We start from the raw sequence: 18,678 nt of genomic DNA on the forward strand, positions 1-18,678 counted from the left end.
AGCGATTAGAGAAAAGTATGAGGGGAATGTCAGAGGTAGTATTCTTTACACAGATTGGTGGGTGTGTGGAATGCACTGCCAGGGTTGGTGGGAGAGGCAGATACATTAGAGGCATTTAAGAGACTCTTGGAAAGGCACATGGATGAAAAGAAAATGAAGGGCTGTGTGGAAGCGAAGAGTTAGTTTGTTCTTGGAGTAGGATAAAAGGTGGACACAACATCATGGGCTGAGAGCCTGTGCTGTATTGTTCCGTATTCTAACAAGGGCGTAATGGGTAAGGGATGCTTTAATAGATATTTTTCAAATTGTGAAGACCAGTATAAGTGCAAAATAATTCATTTCAGATTAATGTCAATAATTTATGGCAAAGAAAAAATATTTTAGTGAGGTCTGTGCTTAATTGAAATGCATTAAGAAATTGCTCCATACTTGAGAGTTATATAATTTAATTGCATGTATAATTTGAAAATATTTTAAAATTTTGTACAATAGCTTATGAAGGAATGGCTTCTGATTCAACAAGTGCGTGTAAAATGATAATAGAGTATAATATGGTTCAATTTCAGGGCCTGAAATTGCTTGTTAGATCTGCCAGCATGACCAAGATGGACTACTGCAGATGTCTGTTCTTAAAAAATCCCTGAAGAAAATAAATCAACCAAGTCTGAATGAAGTAAAACATGGACATTGTTAAGGCATGAGATGGAAGGTGGCAATGGTCATTTCTATTAAAGAATCAAGCTGCCTATCATCATACCCAAGTCACCAATAATCAGAAATGTATCTGGATCAGATAAGGTTAAGAAAATGGTTCAGAAGCTGGCAAGTAACTTGCAGACTGATTCCAGAGATCTTTTCCACAAGCTGCTGCGCATAGAGTAGAGGGCAATATTTTACATTTGCCTAGGTGAATGCTCATGTGAAGCTCAGAGTAAACAGTATACATTGTAAGAATAAGTACAGCAATAAATACAATGACAAGTTGGGGAAAAAAACAAACATAAGCTGCAAAGGTTGTAGTACAAACTGGAGTAATGCAAAAAGGAAGGCTAAAAGTGACAATAACAGAACTGAGTGAGGTAGAATTAAGAGGACAAGTATGTGGAGTACGACAGGGAAGGGTGTATGAAGGAAGTGATTAGCCAAAAGTCTGATAATCAAAGATAGAAATTGTTCTTAAATTTTGGATGTCTGGCTTTCAGGATGATATGTCTTCTCCCAGAAGGTACTATATATTGAAGAAAAGATAATGGTCAGGGGTAGAAGACATTTCTGATGGTAATTTAGACTTTCTGAACCATCACATTGAGAAGGTGAACTGGATGGAATAACGTGACAAGCCTGTGATGGACTTGGCAATATTTGCCATTCTGTAGGTTCTTTTGGTCCAGAGTGGAGCAGTTGCCATACCAGGCTGAGGTGCAACCTGTTGGAATACTTTCTGTAGCACATGTAGAAGTTTCAGATAATCCTCATGGACATATTGAATCTTCTCTGATGTCAAAGAAAGTAAGTTTGTTGATGTGTTTCCATGATCACTTCATTAGTGTGAAGAGATTAAGTGAGGTGACTAGTGATATGAATATGAAGGAACCTTCAAGATTGTCAACCATCTCTACAGAATCCTCATTAATGATAGGGTTATGCCATCTCCCACCTGCATCCCTGCTTTCTTAGGTCAACAACCAGTGCTTTCTTCTTGCTGACATTAAGATCTAAGTTGTTGTTTTGAAGCCATGACACAAGGTTCACAATCCTCTTACTGTACTTTATTTCCTTATTGTTGTTGGCCAATAACAGTACTATCATAAGCAGACCTAAGGATTGAGTTGGTGCTGTAAAGAGCCGTCCATTTTTTTTTAAAATTACTCATTTACAGGATGTGGGCATTGCCATCTAAGCCAGCATTTATTGTCCATCCCAAGTTGCCCTTGGTAAACAAGGAGTAAGGGTCAGGGAGATTTTTTTTTATTAGTTTTTATTAGTACATTTTCTACATAACTACAGATAAAAAACCCCCAGATCAAAATGAAGAACATTTATACAGTGCAAAAATAAACATACAATTACAATATGATACAAAGAAAGATATTTGAGAAAGCATCCAAATTGAAGAAATGTAAAATTAGTATCCTCCCCAAGCCCTGCAACATAAAAAAAACTCCAGACCAACCACAACACAATATAGAGAATATAAATCAGGACAATCAAACCCCCAAAGCTGTAAATACACTTAGCAACAGAAGATATTAATGCCTACTACCAGAAAAAAAGGAGCTGAAAGCAAGGGACCGAAAAAAAAAGCTTAGTTAAGAGGAAGGTTATGAAAGTACTCAATAAAAGGTCCCCAGACCTTATGGAACTTTAAATCCGAATTAAGAACTGAATAATGAATTTTTTCAAGGTCTAAGCAGGCCATAATATCGTTAAGCTGTTGAGCATGCGTGGGCGGGGCAATATCTCTCCATCTAAGGAGTATTAAACGTCTAGCCAGGAGAGAGGCAAAAGATAATATTCGACACTTAGTCGAACTCAGATGTAAATCTGTCTTACCCCAAAAACCAAGCAAAGCAATTAAAGGGTTAGGTTCTAGGTGGTGATTCAGAATATACGATAACATTATGAAGACATCTTTCCAAAATTTCTCCAAGCTAGGACAAAACCAGTACATGTGAATGAGAGAGGCCTCGCCCCTTTTGCATTTATCACAAAGCGGACTGATGTTAGGGTAAAATCGAGATAATTTAGATTTAGACATATGGGCTCTATGAACAATCTTAAACTGTAAAAGGCAATGGCGAGCACAAAGAGAGGTTGAATTAATCGATTTCAGAATAGAGTCCCAAGTCTCATCAGATAAAGAGGTATTTAAATCCTGCTCCCATGCCATTTTAATTTTATCCACAGGGGCACGTCGTAAGGCTGCTAATTTATCTCGAATAAATGATATTAAACCTTTCCCTAGTGGATTAATGGAAAGAAATAAGTCCATAACATTTTTCTCAGGCATTTCAGGGAAGTTAGTAATAAAGTGGCTAATTTGGAGATATCTAAAAAAATGAGCATTGGGCAGATTGAATTTAGCAGAGAGCTGTTGAAAAGAAGCGAAGCGATTATCAATAAAAAGATCTTCAAAATGTCTAATGCCCTTCCTATACCAATCATGGAATGCTGAATCATACGTAGTAGGTAAAAAAAAAGGTGATTATGTAAGATAGGGCTAGAAAAGGTAAAACCATGGGAAACCATAAAATTTCCTAAACTGAGCCCATATACGCAAAGTGTGTCTAACAAGAGGATTAACAATTAATCTGGACAAACTACTAGGGAGTACAGAGCCAAGAAGTGCAGAAATAGATAAATCTTTAGTGGAACTCAACTCCATTGCCACCCAATTAGGGCACTCGGGTTGGCCATGGAAAAAAGACCAAAAGGTAGCACAACGTATATTGGCTGCCCAATAATATAAACTAAAGTTAGGTAAAGCCATGCCACCCTCATTTTTAGATTTTTGGAGATAAACTTTATTAATTCTAGAACGCTTATTCTTCCACAGATATGACAAAATAATCGAGTCTAAGGAATCAAAAAAAGATTTAGGAATAAAAATTAGGATTGATTGAAAAAAAATATAAAAGTTTAGGGAGAACATACATTTTAGCAACATTAATACGACCTACCAAAGACATATATAGAGGTGACCATTGTAACAGACTCTGTTTTATAGTATATGAAAGATTGGCAAAATTTTCATGAAAGAGATCTTTAAACTTCCTTGTGACTGTAATCCCAAGATAAGTAAATTGATTATGAACTACTTTAAAATGGAGACCACGAAATGTTAATTCTTGTGCTTCTTTATTAATTGGGAAAAGTTCGCTCTTATGTAAATTAAGTTTATAGCCAGAGAACTGGCTAAACTGGTCAAGAAGTGAAAACATTGGAGGTAAGGATGTAGACGGATTTGAAAGAAAAAGTAATAAGACATCAGCATAAAGAGAAACTTTATGCTCAACAGCCCCTCTCCAAATCCCAGTCAATTCAGGACAATTTCGAAATGCTATCACCAAAGTTTCTATAGCCAAATCAAAGAGAAAGGGACTTAAAGGGCATCTTTGACGGGTGCCAAGTTTGAGGTTAAATAACTGGGATTTTTGAAAATTAGTTAAAACAGAGACAGTAGAACACAAATACAGCAATTTGATCCAAGAGATAAAACTTTGACCGAAGTCAAATTTTTCTAAAACTGCAAAAGGGTAGTTCCACTCTGTACGATCAAATGCTTTCTCCGCATCGACGGAAATAACACATTCAGGAATCCCAGTTGGAGGTGAATATAAAATGTTAAACAAATGCCGAATGTTAAAAAAAGGAAGACGGTTTTTAATAAAACCAGTTTGGTCATCAGAAATAATAGAGGGAATAACAATTTCTAGTCTATAAGCCAAAACTTTAGCCAAGATTTTAACATCAACATTAAGCAAAGATATCGGCCTATATGAGGAACACTCTGTTGGGTCTTTACCGTTTTTAAATAAAAGAATAATAGATGCCTCATTAAAAGAGGATGGCAATTTGCCGTAATTAAACGAGTCAGATAATACTGAGAATAACTGAGGAGAAAGAAGTGAAGAGAATGATTTATAAAATTCTACGGGGAACCCATCAGGTCCAGGAGGTTTCCCTGAGGACAATGCAGAAATTGCAAAAGATATTTCTTCTGATGATATAGGCGCATTAAGTTTAGCTTTAAAATCAGATGAAAGCGAAGGAATGTTCAGATTATTTAAAAAATGATCAACAGAGATATTGTCATTCAAAGATTCAGAGGAATAAAGTCGAGAATAGAAATTTTTAAATGCGTCATTAATTTCTAAGTGATCCGATGTAAAGTCTCCATTCTCCTTCCGGATCTTTGTAATATGTTGTTTGGCTTTGGAACGCCTCAGCTGATTGGCTAGAAATTTACCAGATTTGTCACCATGAATGTAAAAGCGACTTTTACTTTCAAGAAGTTGGCGTTCGACAGGTTGAGTAGACAGAAGATTAAATTTAGTTTGAAGTTCTACACGCTTCCTGTATAGTTCAGGATTCTTAGTTTGAGCATACAGTTGATCCAATTCTTTAATCTGGTTAATGAGGTCTAATCGATCTACACAGGACTTTCTATTAAGATTTGCTGTATAGGAGATTATTTGACCCCTCAAATATGCTTTCATGGCATCCCAGACAATCTGGGATGACACTTCAGGTGATGTATTGGTGTTAAAATAAAAGGTTATCTGATCCTTAATAAATTTTAGAAAATCATCATCTGATAATAAAGTCGAATCAAACCGCCAGTGTTTATTCCTCTGAGGGAGACCAGGAAAGTTTAAAGACAGAGTAATTGGGGCATGGTCAAAAATCAGTATACTCTGATAATCACAAGAATAGACAAATGGAATGAGTTGATTATCGAGAAAGAAGTAGTCAATTCTAGTAAAGGTATGGTGAACATGTGGAAAAAAAAGAATAATCTCTCTCAGTAGGATGAAGGAAATGTCATATATCAGAGATACTGTAGCGGTGTGCTACACGCAGCGCTAAAATTATGACACGGAGTCGGTAACTGCAGTCAAAGGAAAAAAAACTTCGAAATCCTCAGCCTCACTTTTAAGCCTCCCTCAACCTGCTCCAAAGCTCTGTGCTCGCAAACCCCCGTAGGCTATCTAATTGTGAGCCGGTTCGGATGTGCCAGGAAATGGGTCGCCACAATACTATAATTAGAGAGAAACTATTGAATAGCTAAGTCAGATTTAGTAGGTGGTCTAGTAACAGAGGACGATCGATCCACATTAGGATCTAACCAACAATTGAAATCGCCACCCAGTATAAGAGAGTATGAGTTTAAGTCTGGTAGTGAGGAAAAAAAACGTTCAAAAAAATTAACATCATCAAAATTGGGGGCATACAGGAGTACAACTTTAGTATTATATCGTTTACCAGAAACAATAATAAAACAGCCATTTTGTATCAGATATCTTATTATGGAGTTCAAAAGGAATATTTGAGTTAATAAGGATGGAGACCCCCCCCCCCCAGCTTTGGTGGCAAAGGATGAATGAAAATGCTGACCCGCCCACTTTGACAAAAGCCGGGAGTTATCAAAACAACGAATATGAGTTTCTTGAAGGAAGGCAGTGTCAGCTTTGAGCTGTTTAATATGTGAGAAGACCTCCCTTCTTTTAACGGGGTGATTCAATCCCTTTACATTCCAGCTCACAAATTTAAGTGTATTAGCCATTATCAGTTGTTAACGCATAGAAGGCAGCAGGCATATAAAAAGTCAAGCAGTACAATAACAGTCTGGGAGCAAAAATGTAAACATAGATTCGTAGAATCAAAACATAAACATGTCCTGAGTAACAAAGGAAAGCAAAAGAAACAGTGAGTAGTGTTAGAAATGGAGAATCTACCCCACCCTCGCAACCCAAAACTAGACAGCTACCAAAAAAAGCAGCTAGCTCAACCAAAAAAATTAACCCAAATATGACTTCCAGTTCTGTGTTGTTAATGTTTCCACAGGGAAACATTAAACTCAGATTATCTATTTAGAAAAAAACTCACCAAGTCCAGGGAGAGATTGTCTACAGCCCTTAGAGTTTCAATAGATAATGTCTGAATTATTCAAGTAAAGTCTGAGTCCGGAAAAAATAGTTTTACTACGAGAGGTACTTATCCACCATTTTAGAAGGTCCGACCGGGTTCCGAAGGAGACTGGATGGCCGGAAGACTTCCAACAAATGCCTCAGACTCCTTCACTGATTTAAACCACTTATATTCTCCAGTAGTAAGTGTAATTCGGAGATCGGCTGGATTTCGAAGGGAGGGTCTGAGTCCACGATCAAAAAGCACTTTCATTATACCTTTAAGCTCAGCACACATCTTCAGAACCTGGGGGGCAAAATCCTCCACAAAACGAATGACTGAATTTTGAAAAGCAAAAGTACCTCTGCGGCGTGCCTCCATAATCAAACGGTTTTTCACCTGGTATTGATGAAAGCACAAAATTACTGGCCGTGGGCGGGAACCCAGAATTGCACGGGGAAAGTAGATCCTGTGTGCCCTTTCAAGCTCAGGTGGATTCGGAAGAAATTCTTTCCCAAAAATCTCACAGAGAAAATCGGAAAAATATTTCATGAGAGAGCCCAGTTCGTTGGCCTCTGGCAAACCAAGAATTCGTAGATTACAACGTCTGCTCCAGTTTTCAAGATCCACCATTTTGGAAAAAAGTTTACAATTCTTCTCCTCTAGACTGGAGCAGAGAGTTTCAAGAAATTGAACACGGCATTTTAAATCTTCAGAAGTCGAGTCGATGCGTGATAAATGTTCAGCATGTTCGTCCACTCTAGCGTTGATCCGATCCAAGTTGACATCCAGCTGGTTGAAAGAAGTTCTAAATTCCTTTAAAATATCTTCTCGATGCTGTTCCAAAGCAGCGAGAATGTCAGCCGGCAAAGCCGTAGAAGTTTCCTTTTTCCCGGTTTTAGTACTTTTGGTAGCCATTATAAGATAGATGTGTTCGCAGGCAAGTAAAAGAGACCTAATAAAATACCTAACTAAGGTTTAAGAATGGAGACATATAGTGCAAAGATAGGGAGAATGATGGAGCAAAAGTTTGGAGCAGCTAAACAATCGCCATCTTACCGGAAGTCCCGGGTCAGGGAGATTAAATATTTTGACTAGTTCTAACTGACCTGAGGTCTACCAGATAGGAAGTAGTTTCAGTTAAGAGTAAGCAATTATCAATCTTTCAGTGCATTTCATTATCTTTGAGATTAGAGCTACTGGTTGGCAGTCATTGAGACAGGGCAACACAAACTAAATGCTGGAGGAACTAAGCAGGACAGGCAGCATCAATGGAAAAGAGTACAGTTGATATTGGGTCTTGGCCTGGAACATCAATTATATTTTCTATAGAGGCCGCCTGGCCTGCTGAGTTCCTCCTGCATTTTATTTGTGTTGCTTGGATTTCTAGCATCTGCAGATTTTTTCTTGTTTATGATTGAGACAGGTGGGAAAATTAAATATTTTTCCTTTTCAATTCATGTTATCTTCCATCTAAAAGAAATGGGTGGGGAATAGAATGGTGCACATTTTTTAAATAAGCTATTAATACATTATTTTGACTATTAATTGGTAGCAGGAGTGGGACACCATTTAGCTTAGTCATGAGTTACTTCTAATTAAAAGTACAATACAGTGTCTCAAGTTCTTGGAAAATGCAGTTACACTTGTTAATATTAATTGTGGCCATCACCACAAAGCTGTAGTTTATACCGGTTTCCCCAGCAATCCAAAGATAGAGTGTTCCTGTGAAACCGTTTGTAAACCGAAATGTCATAAAGCGAAAAAGCAATTACCATTAATTTATATGGGAAAAATTTTTGAGCATTCCCAGACCCAAAAAATAACCTACCAAATCTTACCAAATAACACATAAAACCTAAAATAACACTAACATATAATAAAAGCAGGAATGATACGATAAATATACACCCTATATAAAGTAGAAATATTGTGTGTACAGTGTAGCTTCACTCATCAAAATCAGAAAGACAACGAGCCAAAGTTGATTTGGAGAAAAAAAATCGGTACATACACGCATGCGCAAACAACTGCCCGCACAAGGTTTCACGATCATTGTAGTCTTTCTTGGGGTAAACACACGTATAAAGCGGGTGTCTTTTTCTTGCAAAAGCGAAAATCCTCTTTGGTTAGCGAAAACAGGTACTAATGTAGGTCTTTCATAACAGTGAGTTGTCATAAAGCGAACGTTTGAAAAATGGGGGACACCTGTACTTGTATTTTATAGGTTGCATAATGTTGATGGTACAGCAGTGAAATTAATTGTACTTGGTCTCAGACTGAAATGTTAATTTTACAGTTGTGGAAAAAAAACTAGCACCAGATATATGCTGGGGTTACGGTTGTGACAACTTGGCAATTAATTGGTTATTTATAAATTAAATTCAGCTTTCAGTTGAAAGTTAAAATCAAAAACGTACTTTTTCTAGTCGTGATTAGAAATGTAAATTTCAGTTTATTTTTATTATAATTGCTTCTAATCTTTTTCTCATTCTGTTTTTTTTTCAGGATAGTTAACATCGCCCAAAGTAAAGAATAATTAAAAGAAGCCAACTTATTGTCCACCTTTTCTCCTAATCTGATATCCAAAACCATATACATTTTCAACTGGAGAGCTGAGGAAACCAACAACTGCAGAAATGACCGTTCATGGAGTTACAATTCCATTCTTTGGAGCATACATTCTACTGATCGTACAGATTCAAAGTAAGTTATGTTGCCTATATTTTTTTGAGTTTTTAAATAAATATCCAATGACAGTATTCAATTTGCCTTCTAAACCAAAATCTGGATTTTTATCTCTAAAGCTTTATCCCACATACGTAACATCTCCATATGTGACTCTATCAGACTGTTTGTAAATGTTACTGTGAGACTACATGAGCAATGTGATGTAAACAGATTGTGTTTTAAGTGTTAATTTTGAAATTTCATCTTGATTCTTGAAGTGGAAAAAGAACTGGAAATTAAATGTTACAATTTTTAATATTTTGAGAAGTAACAACCTTGTGCTCAATGTCAGTAAGAACAAAGAATTGATTGTAGTCTTCAGAAAGGGTAAGGTGAGGCAACACCCACCAGTCCTCATTGAGGAATCAGAAGTGGAAAGATTGAGCATTTTCAACATCCTGGGTGTCAGCATCTGAGGATCTCTCCCAGGCAATCTATTGCAAAGGAGGCACGATAGTGGTTATATTTCATTACAAGTTTAAGGAGATTTGGTATGTCACAAAAGATGCTCATGAATTTCTACAGTGTACTGTGGAGAGCATTCTAACTGGCTGCATCACTGTCTGGCATGGGGGGAGGGGTGGTAGGACACTGCACAGGATCAAATTAAGCTGCAGAAAGTTTTAAACTCAGTTAGCTTCATCATGGGCATTAGCCTTGTCAGCATCCAGGCCATTTTTAAGGTGCAATGCCTCATAAAGGCGGCATCCATCATTTAGGACCTATGTCATCCAGGATATGTCCTCTTCTCATTGCTACATCAGGGAAGGAGGTACAGGAGCCAAAAGCCACACCTACAGTTCAGGAATTGCTTCTTCCCCTTGGCCATCAGATTTCTAAATGGACAATGAACCCATGACCCATATCTCATTACTTTTTCTCTTTTTGCACTACTTACTTAATTTAACTTTTTAAATATATATTTACTGTAATTTAATTTCTTATTATGAATTACAATGTATTGTTGCTGCATAAATTTCAGGACATATGCCAATAATATTAAACCTGATTCTGATTCTCATAAGTGTACGTGATCTATGTAAGCTCATTTTCAGCCTGCCACTATCACAGCCTGTGCGTATACAAAGGACATAGGGATACAGAATCAGGAAAATTATGTAATATAAAGGGTGAAAATAAAGATACTTCTGATAAGTGGCATTATCACTTTATTTGTCTGATGTATAAAAGCATACAAGCGTTTGAGGTTTAACCAAACATAAAATGTTTTTAAGTTGACTTTCAGCAATCATACTGGCAATCTGAAATCTAATTGGTCAGTATTTACAATGAATATACTTTTACAGAAAAGTGCTACTTCTTGATTGTTCTCTTATTTCCTGAAGCTAATGAACAGCCTCAATGGCAAATCAACCTATTTGCCAATAAGGTATAGTCAACAGCATGCTAATGCTACTAAAATTAACTCATTTGTAAGTTGGTTTATTGTTGCAACTTGTACAGGGGATGTGACCTAACACAGAAAAACTTTGTTTTGCATGCCACCCATGAAGAATATTTAGCACTTTGATGAGTGACCAATTAGCATTTCGGATTGATTAGTAAGAGCAAATTAAAGGAAGACAGAGGCAAGCACAGCAGCCTCTGAGTTGACATTGTTATGAATGTGAAGCAACTCTGAGGGCACAAAGTTGCCCCCTCCTTTTTGAGAATCGCAAGATCGCTATTAATTCGGGTCTGGGACCCAGGAAATGAGAGAGAGACATGCAGAATACACAGGGTTTGGAATGTGTCCTGGCCTCAGTGAAACAGAACCACTGATAACGGCCATTGTCTCTTGGAGACAGAATTGTGTATTGAGTACTGTACTATTCATTGAAACCCCTCAGGGGACAACCAGAGTGGGCTGGTTGAGGGATTGCATCATCCCAACCTGATTGACATCTGAGACCCCGTGAGTAAGGATAAAAGAAGGGTCTGGGGAACAACCCCTTTAGGTGCACCAGGAGAAACGCTAGAAATCCCGTGACTGCGCTTAGTAGCAACACCCGGTGAGGGCTTGTGTGCGTCCTCCCTTGCCAGGGTGGCGGGCTCATCACGGAAGAACGGTTTAGCTAAAGGAGAGGCCACAAGTGAACGGCCACACCAACGGGACTCCTGACGGATCAAAATCATAAAAGGAAAGCCGGCAAGTTTTTCTCCAAATCTCTCTCTCTCTCTCCAACCATCGCAACATAGCGGTCCCCAATGGTTACAGCCTGCATGAACTGAGTAAACTTTATACATCCATCGGACAATACATTATTCCCTAGACAACGATAGAGCTTATTTGTTATTGATTATTATTATTATACCCGCACTTTTAGATTTAGTATTGATGACGTATATTATCTGTATATTTGCATTGATATTATTTTTGTGTATTTTCACTAATAAATACTGTTAAAAATAGTATCATCAGACTTCAACGGACGTCTCCATCTTTGCTGGTAAGTGACCCAGTTACGGGGTTCGTAACAACATAGGGTGGTGATCTTGAGGCTTTTAGCTCTTCAAGGCTTTAGCGAAGAGAGGCTTCACTCAGAGAAGAAAAAGAAAGAAAAGCTCAGTTTTTTCTTTCTTTATATCTGCTTAGCTAGGACAGTAGGAATGACAAGTGGGATAGTGAAATGCTCCTCTTGTAGGATTGGGAAGGCAGGGAGGCCTCCAGTGTCCCTAACGACTACCACTACAAGAGTGCTTTGAACAAACTGCGTTAAGGAGTTGGAGCTGGAACTGGATGAACTCTGGATCATTCGAGAGGCTGATAAAGCGATTAATAGAACATATAGAGAGGTAGTTGCACCCAAGATGCAGGACACAGGAAACTGGGTGACAGTCATGAAGGGGAAAGGGGATAAGGAGCCAATGCATAGTACCCCTGTGGCCTCAACAGCATGTGTATGATGTTGGATACTGTCGGGGGTGGGGGAATGTGACCTAACAGAGAAAAGTCAGTGGTTGGATCTCTGGCATCAATTCTGCCTCTGTGACTCAGAAGGGAAGGGCGAGAAGAGGCGCACTGTGGTGATAAGGGATTCGTTAGTTAGGGGAATGGACAGAAGGTTCTGAGGGCAAGAATGAGATTTCCAGATGGTACACTGCCTCCTGGGTTCCAGGGTCTGTGATATCTCAGATAGAGTCCTCAGCATTCTTAAGTGAGAAGGTGAACAGCCAGAAGTCATGGTCCATGTAGGTCCAAGTGACATGGATAAGATGAGTGATGAGGTTCTGCAGAGGCAGTTCAGAGAGTTGGGTGCTAAGTTAAGGGGCAGGACCTCCAGGATTGTGATCTCAGGATTGATGCTCATGCCGTGTGCTAGTGAAGCCAGAACTAAGAAGATTATACAGTTTAGTACATGGCCAGGGAATTGGTGTAGGAGGGAGTGCATAAGATTTTTGGATCATGGGGCTCTCTTCCAGGGAAGGAAGGACTTGTACAGAAGGTATGGTTTGCATCTGAACTCGAGGGACTAATAATCTAGTGGGAAGGTTTGTTAATGCTGCACGGTAGGGTTTAAACTGGAGATGCAGGGGAATGGGAACCAGAGTGCCAGAATAGTTAGTGGAAATAGTTATGGAGGCAGATGTTGGTAAGACTTCAGCCAAAGTTGGGAATCAAATGGTTGAGCATGGTGTGATTAGTGTCCTGAGCTGCCTATATTCCAGTGCCAGAAGTATTGAAGGAAAGGTGGATGATAGCGTGGAAGATGAAGTAGCTGGTTTACAAACTGAGGTAATGTGTAGTGAGAAGAAGCCACATGCGGCAAAGTTGCAGTCAATAGGGTGAGTTGCAAAGGAAAGGGTGGACAAAATTGAAAAGGGCGAATACAGGACTGAAGATGTATTTGATTGCACATATACTGAACAACACAGTTGCAGATTGGCAGATATGATATTGTAGGCATCACTGAATCATGGCTGAAAGAAGATTACAGCTGGGAGCTTAATGTCCAAGGACATGTATTGTATCGAAAGAGCAGTCTGGAAGGCAGAGGGGGCAATGTTGCTCTGTTGGTTAAAAATAAAATGAAATCAAATCATTAAAAAGAGATGACATATGGTCAAAAGGTGTTGAATTATTGTTGATAGCGCTAAAGAACTGCTAGGGTAAAAAGACCCCGATAGACGTTGTATACAGACCCCCCTCCCCCCCACCAAACAATAGTAAGGATGTGGCCTACCAATCATAACAGGAGATGGAAAGTGCACACCAAAAGGGCAATGTTACAGTAGTCATGGGGACTTCAATATGCAGTGAAAAATCAGGTCGGTGCTGGTTTCCAGGAGGGAGAATTTCTAGAGTGCCTATGGGATGGCTTTTTTGAGCAGCTCGTGGTTGAACCCAGTAGAGGATTAGCTATTCTGGATTGGGTATTTTGCAATGAATCAGAATAGATCAGAGACCTTTAGATAAAAGAACCCTTGAGGGCAACTGATCATAATATGGTCGAATTCACCCTGAAATTTGAGGAGAGGCTGAAGTTGGATGTACCTGTAGTACAGTGGAGTAAAGGAAATTACAGAGGCAGAGAGAGGAGTTGGCCGGAATCGATTGCAAAATAAGTGGCAGGGATGACTGCAAGCAGCAACGGGTGAAATTTCTGGAAGTAATTTGGAAGGCACAGGATATATACATTCTGAAGATGAAGTATTCTGAAGGAAAGATGACAGAACTGTGCCTAACGAGAGGTCAAACCAATATAAAAGCTAAAGAGAGGGCATATAATAGAGCAAAAATTAGTAGGAGGTTAAGAGTATTGGGAAGTATTTAAAAACCAACAGAAGGCAACTAAAAACTTCATGAAGAAGGTAAAGATGGAATATGGAAGTAAGCTAGCCAATAATATTAAAGAGGATACCAGAAGTTTCTTCAGATACCTAAAGTGTAAAAAAGAGGTAAGAATGGATATTGGACTGCTGGGAAACAATGTTGGAGAGTTAGTAATAGGGGAGAACGAAATAACAGATGAACTAAATATTTTGCATCATTCTTCACTGTGGAAGCCACGAGCAGAATGGTGGACATTTCAGGTGTCGGGGGCATGAAATGTGTGAAGTTAACATAATTAGAAGGTTCTTGGGGAACTGAAAGGTCCGAAGGTAGATAAGTCACCTGGACCAGATGATGTACCCCTATTGTTCTGAAAGAGGTGGCTGAAGAAATTATAGAGGCATTAGTAATGGTCTTTCAAGAATCACTGAATTCTGGAATGGTTCCAGATGACTGGCAAATTGCGAATGTCACTCCACTCTTCAAGAAGGGAGAGAGGCAGAAGAAACAAAACTATAGGTCAGTTAGTCTGACCTCAGTGGTTGGAAAGATGGCATCGATTATTAAGGATGTAGTGTCAGGGTACTTGTAGGCACATGCTAAGATGGGCTGTAGTTAGCATGGTTTCCTCAAGAGAAAATCTTACCTAACAAATCTTTTAGAATTCTTTGAAGAAATAACGAGTAGGATAGACAAAGGGAAATCTGTTGTGTACTTGGATTTTCAGAAGGCCTTTGACAAGGTTCCACACATGAGGCTGGTTAACAAGCTATGAACCCCTGGTATTACGGGAAAGATTCTAGCATGGATAAAGCAGTGGCTGATTGAGAGAGGAGAGAACAGAGAATGTCTGGGGTGGGTGGGATCTTTGATTATATTGGAAACTTTAACAAGGTAGTGAGAAGTGTAGACAGAGTGTGTAGAGGGAAAGATAGTTTCCATGATGTGTATCCATAACTCTGGTTTCTTGTGGTCTTGAGCAGAGCAACAGCCATACCAAGCCATGATACACCTCGACAGGATGCTTTCTGTGGTGCATTGATATAAAATAGCAAGTGTCAAAGGGTTCGTGCTAATTTCCTTAGTCTCCTTAGTGTTCTTTCTTAACCATGGTGTGTACATGGTTGGACCAGAACATGCTATTGGTGTTTACTCCTGGGAACTTCAAGCTTTCAACTCTTTCAACATCAGCACCGTTTATGTAAAGAGGATTGTGTGCTGTGCCCCATTTCTTGAAGCCAATGATCAATTGTTTTGTTTTGCTGTCATTGAGGAAAAGTTGTTGTCATGACATCATGTCACTAGGCTCTTGATTTCCCTCATGTACTCTGTTTCGTTGTTATTTGAGGTTTGACCTAGTACGGTGGTGTCACTTGCAGACTTGCAGATGGAATTAGAACAGAATCGGACCACCCAGTCTTGAGCGTGTGAGGAGTCTATTATCATTCATGTCAGTATTGTTGAGGAAGTCACAAAGATTCTTATTTATTGCACATCGTGTAAGTATTTTAGCAGATCTGCATGTATAAAACATGGTAATTACAGGTCTTTTAGTGAAATGTCAGATGTTATCGGAGTAGAATACTACTATTAACTCCTGTTTCAAGAGTCCAGCTAGTAAATATAATTTATTACTGAATGGTATTGTTTAGTAAGATTGATTTTTCAGGTAATAGCTGCAAGTGTAAAGGTACCATTTGTATTGTTTAAAATTATTTACATGTTACAATATTGGGACAGAAAGTGAGCAGTTTTCACATCTAGATAGGACAATAAGCTGAATATAAAGCAGTAAGGGGAAGTGAGGTGAGTACAGAAGGATGCTGACAGGTTGGTGAGTGGACAAGAAGGTGATGGGTGAAGCAGATCTATTGTGAGGGTGTTCATCTTGGTAGGAAGAACAGGAATCTTTCAGATGATGAAAAATGAGATGTTTGTGTGCAGACAGCTGTGAATGAACTGATTGAAAATACAGAAGGAGAATATACAAAGGGCAAATAGTGCATTGGCCTTTACTGGAAGGGCTTTAAGTATAAGCTTGAGGAAGTCTGGCTGTAACTGTAAAGTTTTTTTTTTAAAGAAAGGTCCACCTGTGGAATATCATAGTTCTATTAATTTACCTAATTCCTTTTCTCTCAATGTCAGTTGTGAATTTAAGTTCTTCAGATCATTATCCATTCATTTGTAGCTCAGTTTATTTGAAAGCATTTTTAATGTTCTGATCAATACTTAATTATTCTTTACCTTGACTATACTTAAGAATCATAATTTGTTTCAGTCAATTGTCTGCTGCATAAAACATAAGAAAATTAACTTGCTTCTTCAGGAAATATGTTTTGTTTGGATACCCCATTGATCAACACGAGTGGATAGCCAGAGATTCTTTTCCCAGACAGAAATGGCTGATAGAAGGGCATAACTTTGAGGTGATTGGAGGCAAGTATTGGGTGGAGGGAGATGTTGGAGTTAGGAGTTTTACGCAGAGGGTGGTGAATGTGTGGAATGCCCTATCACAGCTGGTAATAGAGGCAAGTACATTAGGGACACTTATGGGACATGGATGATATAAAAGTCAAGGGCTACATAGGAGGGAAAAGGTATTAAAGTCGTTAAAGGATCAGCTCAAAATTATGGGTCAAAGGACCTATACTGTTCTATGTTCTATGATTATATCTTTTTAAAGCCTTCATAGATATTATGGATCAAATGCCCTCTTTTTATTATGCAAATTGCTTTGTTCACTTTATTTGGCTTGTCAGTTATTGAGCTATATGTGTGTGCAATTACCCCAAGACTTGCATTTGCAATCCTGACTCATTCTTCTTTCACTGCTTGTGCAATGTGCATGCGTTGTTTTCTATTGTAGAACCAATCATTGAACATTTTTGGGAGATTGCAAGGAATTTTCAGTGCTCAGCACAATTACATTAGTCTTCAATTCTAAAATGCAGAGCTGTTTTGAGTCTGATGCAATACAAAGTTGGGGCTGTTCACCAGCTGAGGAATCAGCTTGACTTGGAGAACTATGATGGTGTGGTGATCTACTTGGACACATTCTTGTTTAAAACAAATAATTCAGTAACCTTGGAATTATCAGAATCCAAAGTCATCAAGAATTTGCAACCTTCACCAAGAATAACTATCCTGTGTATTATTGGGATCAATTGTGTTGTAGGTTTGTTCAAGCTTGGCTTCCATTTGTTTTGTATACATTTTTAAGAATTTTGGTCTTTTAAACTATCATAGCATTTGATTGTCTAGTGGGCCTTCAAGGAGTTTGTACCATTTATATGAATATTCAAATCCATAATGTTGTTCAAAAGTTCAAATTAAATTTATTATCAAAGTACATAAATGTCACCATATACAACCCTGAGATTCATTTTCTTGAGACATTCACAGTAAATACAAGACAAACAATAGAATCAGTGAAAGACCGAATCCAACAGGATGGATAGTCAATGTGCAAATGACACCAGACTCTGCGACTACAAAAAAACATATATAAATAATAATAATTATTAAATAAGTAATAAATATTTTTTAAAAATTGAGTTGAAGCATCGTTGAAAATAGTCCATAAATTCTTCAGTGATGGGGTAAGTGAATTTATCCCCTCTGGTTCAAGAGCCTGATGGTTGAGGGGTAATAACTGTTCCTAAACCTGATGGTGTGGATGTTGAGTTTCCTGTACCACTTTGCTGTTGACAGCAGTGAGAAGAGAGCATGGCCTAGATGGAGGGAGTCCTTGATGGCTGCTGCTTACCTGCGACAGCACTCCATGTGGATTTGCTCAGTGGTGGGGAGGGCTTTAACCCATGTTAAACTTAATTTTGGATCATTTTCTGTTTACGGGCATTGGTGTTCCCATACCAAGCCATGATACGACCAGTCAATTTATTCTCCACCACACATCTATAGAAGTTTGTCAAAGTTTTAGATGACATGCAGAATCTTTTCAAAGTTCTAAGAAATCAGAGGGGTTGCCGTGTTTTCTTTTGTAATGCCTAAGGCAGGGGTGGCCAACTTTTACATTCGATGTGTCAGTTTTTTCATGCACAGGTTCAGATGCAACTCTTGTACCCCATTCAATTCTTGAAAAAATAATGTTAATGTAGACATATTTAGCATTTTTACATGATATATTGATTCAATATAAAACAAGATAAACATTACTTACCTTAATGAGACTTTTAATATATTTTGTCGTCTTTTGATTTTTTCCTTTTTCTTAATCACATATTCTTTCTGTAACTCAGACCCAAGCACTAGCTTCAGTTTTCCTTCTATTTCTGTCTGATTTTATGTTTTATAGTGTCTATTAAGATCATGTCTTCTTTTATGTAAGGAAGTGTTTTCACAAACAATGCACAGTGATTTTCCTGACAGACCCGCTATAAGTAAGAACTCATTTTCCCACTGTTCATTGCTCATTTTCTTTTGCACTGTGATGGGTAACTGAATGTAAAAACAAGGCTTAATTTTTGAAAATGTACAAAACTGCAAATGTTCACAAAGGACAAACAAAGCACAACTCTGTAGCG

At 38.3% G+C, this 18,678-nt stretch overlaps 1 protein-coding gene across 4 annotated transcripts in view; it reads left to right on the top strand.

Moving 5' to 3' along the window:
• bmpr1aa (bone morphogenetic protein receptor, type IAa) overlaps nucleotides 1-18,678 on the top strand; it is a 273,110-nt gene that overhangs the window by 180,330 nt on the left and 74,102 nt on the right. For all 4 annotated transcript variants that reach the window (XM_059946306.1, XM_059946309.1, XM_059946308.1 and 1 more), the window contains one exon: nucleotides 9,139-9,336. In XM_059946306.1, the coding sequence (XP_059802289.1) occupies nucleotides 9,270-9,336 (67 nt within the window). In that variant the 5' untranslated portion in view covers nucleotides 9,139-9,269. The remainder of the gene's footprint in view (nucleotides 1-9,138; nucleotides 9,337-18,678) is intronic.

Source organism: Hypanus sabinus, chromosome 21 (assembly GCF_030144855.1).
Source record: "Hypanus sabinus isolate sHypSab1 chromosome 21, sHypSab1.hap1, whole genome shotgun sequence".
NCBI lineage: Eukaryota > Metazoa > Chordata > Chondrichthyes > Myliobatiformes > Dasyatidae > Hypanus > Hypanus sabinus.